Source organism: Rhinatrema bivittatum, chromosome 16 (genome assembly GCF_901001135.1).
Source record: "Rhinatrema bivittatum chromosome 16, aRhiBiv1.1, whole genome shotgun sequence".
In the NCBI taxonomy this organism is placed as follows: domain Eukaryota; kingdom Metazoa; phylum Chordata; class Amphibia; order Gymnophiona; family Rhinatrematidae; genus Rhinatrema; species Rhinatrema bivittatum.
The window spans coordinates 38,677,573-38,684,465 of record NC_042630.1 but is presented as its reverse complement, the minus strand read 5'-3'; the positions used below and the strand labels follow the sequence as shown (position 1 = coordinate 38,684,465).

General features: G+C 49.9%; 1 protein-coding gene across 1 annotated transcript in view; it reads right to left on the bottom strand.

Moving 5' to 3' along the window:
* Positions 1-6,893, bottom strand: part of LOC115078133 (Fc receptor-like protein 3) — a 55,510-nt gene that overhangs the window by 3,564 nt on the left and 45,053 nt on the right. Inside the window, exons 12-14 of the mRNA XM_029580807.1 lie at positions 6,167-6,282; positions 3,707-3,775; positions 1,056-1,081 (exon numbers count right to left, since the gene is read on the bottom strand). Of these exons, the coding sequence (XP_029436667.1) occupies positions 1,056-1,081; positions 3,707-3,775; positions 6,167-6,282 (211 nt within the window). The remainder of the gene's footprint in view (positions 1-1,055; positions 1,082-3,706; positions 3,776-6,166; positions 6,283-6,893) is intronic.

The following is a 6,893-nucleotide window of genomic DNA, read 5'->3' as shown; positions in this document are numbered from 1 at the left end:
TTTCAGTTTCCTCCCTCTCTTTATTCCCTCCTACCTCTGCCCGTTGAGGCTACGCAGCCCCGGGGGCGCCTTTATGGAGCTGCAGGCTTGAGCTGTGGCGGGGCAAGATGGAGGATGGCTCCTGTTTTGTTTTTTTTACAGATCCAGTCCTGGTTTTACCCCGCTACCTGCACGGATTGGGCCGTTTTGGCTTTTCTTAGGTGAAATCCGATCTACAGGTCCATGCAAGACCACGAGACAGAACCAGGGCTGGCTCGGCCTGTCCTGAATTATGGAAGCGGTCAGTCACCCTAGCGCAGCGGTGCTCCAACTGGTCAGCAGGCCCCCCCCCCCGGATTCTTTTTTCAGGACACCCCTCATGAATATGCAATAAGAGGTTTGCCTGTATTGCAGTAGAGAACCAGGCTCCTGTATATAAATATCTTATTTCATTAGGGATAACCTGAAAACTAGATTAATCGGCGCGAGAAGAGGGGGAGCTGAGGAGCACCACTGACGTAACTAGAAGCCCAGATCTTCGCCCATGCTGGGACCGCAGGAATGTAAGGAGGGTTCCCAGCTCCCTGACAGGCTGATCCAGTCGGGATTTCACCCCCCCCCCCATCGCACAGGTGTCCTTGACTTCCTCTCAGATCCAATAAAACCGGACTATTACTCTCAGTCCCTTTTTAAGCAAGATCCCAGCGTAGAGCTCGATCTTGGGTTTTGGGCTGAGACTGAGAGCTTGCACAAGTTTAACTTGAGAGGTGAAAGCCCTGCCACCCATCCCCACTGGGCACACAAAGACGTAAAGAACTTGCTTTAAGGAAATCAGAACGTGTTTTCTTTTGTGGCAGGACTACATCCCCCCTGGAAAAGCAGAAGAGGGTCAGCCTGCCCTGCACAGGCCAGAGCCAGCTGGCGCTGCGTATTGTCAGTGCCCTCTCTGGCATCCAGTCAGGAAGGTGCCGCCATCTGCCCCCAGGTGATGACGCAGGGGTGAATGTGGCAGCGGGGGGACAGCGCGGGGACAGCCACATCCGCTCACGGGCCCCCGAGTGCGTGATCAAACTTACGCTGTCTCTGCACGCAGCCGCCGTTCCTGCAGAAGGAAAGGAGAGGGCTCAGGGCTTTGCCACTGTACATCATGCCGCAATATTTACATTCAAGGGAGGCAAGCTGTGGGTCTGACATGAGGAAAAGGTGCAGGGGTACTGAAGTGCAGAGGGGAAAGGCAGACCCAGTATCCAGGTCACCGGCGAGACCTCGCCTGGGGCGTCCCGCTCTGCGGGCCGTACTCCGGAAAGAGATGTGCAGAGACAGAACACCACAGTGCTGCAGGAGATGAGACTTGAAGACCTAAATCCGTATACCCTGGGGGAGAGGCAAGTCGGGGGCTAGGACAAAAACATTAGAGAAAGTCCTTCCTGGTGATCAACAGGGAAACGTTTCTCTGTGGGGAGGAAGTTTGAGAAGAAGAGGAGAATATACACTCGTTAAAGGAGAAATAAGGAAGGCCCATCACTCTATGCTCTCTATATGCCCCAAATGTTAATCAAATTAAATGTATTTCTAAGTGCTCAACAGCTCTCTCATCTTTTTTTTTGGGAGGTGCAGTGCCGGGGGGGGGGGGGGGGGGGGGGTGTGGTGACTAATTTGAGGCTTTCTCTAGGTCTGGATAGGACTGGCCCCATGTCTGAAGAACTGACAAGCAACTTGGTTCTCTTTCAACCACCATCTCAAGATCCGTAGCTTATTGCAGGCTCGAGAGTTTTGTACCTAACGAGAAAAGACTTCGCTTTCTCGTCTCCTCTTCATAATTCCTACTCGAGGACAGACAATCCCTATAGACAGGAATGCTCTTCTCCTTTATGCAAACAGCCAAGATGGGATTGATCTCTGGGTCAGACCATGCTCTGCTCTGGAGGGAGTGGCAGAGCGTTCACTACGTGTTTGGAGGAATATTTGAGCAAAAGAGAACGGGGATTGTAACAGCTGGGATTTTATGGGACTGTGGAGGGTGGGGATGGATGATTGGGAGGCCTGTGACTGCTGATTTTGTGGGGGGTTGCTATGTTTTTGCTATGTTTGAGGGATCGTATGGAGGGTGGAGATGGGTGGTTGGGTGATTGTGGCTGTTGATTTTGTGTGCTTTGTTATGTTTTAATTGTGTGTGTTTTATTGTATGGATGTTATGTATGGAGTAGATAACTTGGTGTGATCCACTGGTATCCAAGCTTTTTGAAAAAATGCAGAATATAAATCTGGACATTAAATTCTGGGATGTGGCAAAAGCAAACATTGAGGAAAATAGTTCCTGTTGGTTTTATGCACCTAAATGGGCTTTTGAACATCGAGCTGGGGTTTGTACGTTTAAAAGTAGACACGGAACAGATTCCACGTGCACGTTTCCGCATACTGTAAAGAGGTGTTCCCGGGGGGGAGGGGAAGTCACTTACGGGCGAGTACTTTCCATTTTCGAAAGTACGCGGGCAAGCGTGCAGGCGTATGCCATGGCGAGGCAGGTGCAGTCCTGCTAATTTTCAAAGTGGGTTTCCAGGCATGAGTTCTGCTTTGAAAATTCGGGCTGAAGTCCGCGTACACGCAGACGTCATCCCCAAGCGTGCCGTCATAAGATTGGCCTCGTTACGCGCAGCGAGAAAACTGATTAAAGTGGAAAATCTGACCTACGTCTAAAAGTGCCTTCTTACATTCTGTTATAAACGAGAGAGTTGGAAATATGATCAGGAGAGTGAGGTAGAAATATTATGAGGAGGGAAATCAGGCAGATAAGTTACTGGTCCATAGGCTTAAAGCACACTGGAAGGGTAATCTGGGTTATGCTGCTAGGAGCAGTGGCGGGTGTGTGCCATGTGGTTGTTAGTAGCATTTGCTGATTATTATAAAACTTTGTCTGCTTCTGAACTAGAGGATAGTGAGATAAAACTGGAAGGATGTCTGCAGTCATCAGAAATACCTGCTTTATCCAGGGGGCCCACTCAGAAAGGGGACATGGCAATGAATTCTCTTCAAACTGGAAAGAATCCTGGGGACGCATGGATTTTATAAAACGTTTTCCACAGTTCCGGCTGGCGGGCCCAATCTAACCGAATTCTTCAAGGTGAGGCACTGGCACCGTTGATGGCGCTCGAGACTATCTTGGTCACCTGACTGCAGTTCCTCTAGATCTCTATCCCTTTTAAATTATGATACTGGATGATGATTCTGGCTAAAGCGTTGGATCCTGGAGTGGATGGGCATCTCCTAACCTTAACTCACAAGGCCCAAACAGGGTTTTTTCGAAAGGGCGCCAGGATGCAGACAACGGAACGATAACATTGTGCTCCTGAGGCAGGTGAGGCCGAATGGCATGGGTGTCAACCAGATGTGGAAAAGGCGTTCGACAGACTAAAGCGATAATATCTTTCTGTTCCTGAGGACGCTCAGCTGCAGGGAAGTGAGGGTTACAGCCTGAGACAAGGAAGGACCATCCTTCGATTTGTTTATTTTGATTTTTAACCCACTAGATTATTTAAAAAAAAAAACCCTGCTCCTAGAGTGTAACAACGGAAAAAGACATAACATTAGGTGTGCGCGGCACTAGCAAAGGAATTAACCGTTCAGGTGAGGGAGTAAAGAGCGAGGCGTGCACAGAGGATCTTCAGCTGTGGGGAAGTGAAGGGTAAAGGCTAGGGGACGAGTATGGGGCATCCGCAGCGCCACTCACTTAGCTCCTTGTGGTCGATGACGGCGTAGAGTAGACCGTCTTCTGCCTGGCTGGGCTCAGTGATGCCCACTGCAAAACAAAGAGAGAGCAGCGGCCTGTCAGTGGGATCCCAGCCCCAAACATGGCTTCCTGGAATTCACGCTATTGATTGTACAGGAAATATTACCCAGTTACATCCCGTACAAACACATAGTGCCTGATTTTCTAAGGATTTTCTCCCATTCTGTGTCTATGGGGAAAATGCTTAGTAAATGAGGCCCATAGTCATCCTAGGAGTAGAATTTTAAATAGCTGACTTTACCGAGCAATTTTCAAACTGTTTGCATGGGTTCTTTTCGCCTGCGGACTTTGCCCCAAAGTTTAGAGCAACAGTACATGTGGTTTTCTGCTTTGCACGCCTGGTCACTTGTACTTGGTTTTTTTTCTGTAGGTAGATTTTTGCTGGAAAAGTCCGCGTGATGATTTGAAAATACCATTTAGCCGTCTACTATTTCCCTTCTCCCTATCCTGAATGCAGCTCCAGGAACGCCTCCTGTCAGCCCCAGCCGTGAGCAGGAGCTATGTGGAGGGAGGTGAAAACTGCTCACTGTGTACCGAGGACTGTTACGTGTGGAAATAAAGATCACTGCGCCAAACAATACACAAGCTGATCCCTTCACATTGGACTAATTTAAAACACTGCATGTACTTTTTGCATTTTCAAAACCAGGTGCATTGTTTTTCAGGGTAAAAGCATCCACTGAAAAGGCAGGTGCAAACCTAACCAGTGCGGGATAATTTTTGAAAGGGACTTGGCAACAATTTGCATCATTTTCCAAGCTGTCCCCTTTACGATTCGTATTAAAGTGTTTGATACGAATCGTATCAAAGTGGCTTATGACTGAACTGAATCTAGGATAAAGCACTTGAAGTTACAATAATTAAACACTTCCATGTCAACATGGGGAAGCTGAATTTCCCAGCTCAAGAGCACTTTACCCACTTAATTGGTCATCTGGAAATTCCCTCTCTCAAAAGCTAGTCAAGAAACATTGTAAGTTAGTCCCATAAAAAAGATAGCATTTTATTTATTTTTTAGTGATCTTTATATCTGCACATTTATGTGGATTAACACAGCAATCAAGCTACGTTATCCAGGTATCTTTATATAACTGGGGGATATTCTCAGTGTACAAATACAGAGGGAATGCTACGGCACAAAGTGAAGGCAGTGACGTATTAATGTATCCCCAGAGTGCGTCAGTACTACAGTCCCCGACCCAAAGAACGCACGGTTCTAAGGGCTCGGTTTCCCGGAACTCAGGGTTCTGCACTGGACACGATGATTACACCCAACTCGCTTGCAGGGAAAGGTGGGATCCCGCGTCCTCTTCCTGAGCCTGGAAGCAAGGAGGTGAAGGCCTCCTACCAAGCTTGCTCGGCCTTCCTCTTTCATCCTGGCAAGGGGTAAGGCGTCAGGGCTGGGAAACGCATCCTCTGCGGGGCCTGCCGCCAACGCCTGGCCTTTCGCAACGCGCACACACACACACGTGGCGCCGGATTTAGAAAGAGGCGTTCCCAGGGGGGGGGCCTGCCTTCACCTGGGGGGCGGTAAACTCTGGGGGCAGAACTGAATTTTCAGATCTATTGCATGCAGTTTGATTCCCAGTTCTCGGCTCGCAGCAGTAGCAGAGAAAAGCCGGCATTTTTGTTCCCGTGCACCTCGTAGCTACATTTTAAAGAAAAAGGCTTTTAAAGAGAAAGCCCACAATCCATAGTATGTTCCCCAATAATATAACACTACATAATCCTTGGACGTGAGGCAGAATGGGCTTCTTTCAAATGGGGTTTATCGCCTGACTCCCTATCCCTCAGGATCTCACCAGGCCACAGGTAGAGTCAGTCCGGCAGCTTCCAGCCCACGACGACTCTCCTGGGCCTTGCCACACGACCTGCTCTATGCTGAGAGGGCGCGGAGCGGGTGGAAACAAGGTCTGGTTGCCCAGGGCCACTCCCTGTCAGTTGGCTGTTGGTCAAGGAGTGCTTTTGGAAAAATCTCGCCTCATTCAATCTCTTCCCGAATCAGAGAAAAAAAGGCGGCGAGTGCAGGCCCCAACGTTCCCGAGTCGACCTGGCGGCCCTTTCCCTGACGTCCTCAGGATCCTGTTCCTCCTGATCTTATTTCCCTGCCCCTTGGGGAATGGCCGGGAGCACTGGGCTTGTTTTCGCGTCAGATGGGAATTATGGTTTTAGATTTGTTCCCCCCTTCTGTGAGAGAGAGAAGGTGGGAGGACAGAAGTGATACTGCATTGGCTTCTGTGTCAATTCTATTCATCGCGGGGTGGGGAGATAAATTGTCTTTGCATTATGCGATTTGATATTTATTTGTACTGTTATTATAAGCTGTAACTTTGACTTAAGGTCCCCTGAGTTGTCCTTTAGACTAGAAGGGCAGCGTAGAAGTCGATTATAGGAGATTACCGTTGCTGTACTTCTGCTCATGGTTCTCCTCCTCCTCTTCCTCCTCCTCCTCCTCTCGCTGCGCAGCAAACGTCCGCCTCTGGTCGCTCTCCCGCTGTTGTGGGATCCGGGTTGGGCTGGCAAAGATGAGGAGCCAATTTCAAAATGCTTTCATGGTCAGAACGCGAGAGGAGAGAAAAGAGCCAGCAAGAGGCAAATCGAGGGGAAAAAAAAAAGCAGAGAGAGAGAGAGGACGAGAGACGGGTCAGAGAGGCGACGAAGCTCCGCACTGGTTGGCGTGCGCCGCCTTGTGCTTTAGAATTTCCCCGGATGCTAAGTGTCCACACTAAGGGCTTTACTGGAGTAAGAGCAGCATCGCCACGGACACTGCCTGTCAGAGTAGAGGAGGGGAGGCCGGCCCTGCCCCTGTGGCTCGGGATTCTTCTGGGGTTACCTCTTTCAAGGGAGGGATGCTGGATGGTCCTGGGAAGGTGGCTGGATTTAAGATCTGGGCGCTCATAGGGAGAGTGTTAGGGCAATAGCTCTCTGAAGCTGTGCTGGGGCAGGGGCCCTGAAGCAACCAGTGCAGAGCTTCGGCCTGGATATTTAGTGCTTTCCAACTTTGGTGCCCTAAGCGTCTGCCTACGTTCCCTGTGCCTAAATCCAGGCCTGGCTGGGCCCCAGGGTCTGGGTTGCTCAGGCCTTTGGGATTAGGGAGGGTCTTGGCTTGGGGGTGCAAGGCTGGATT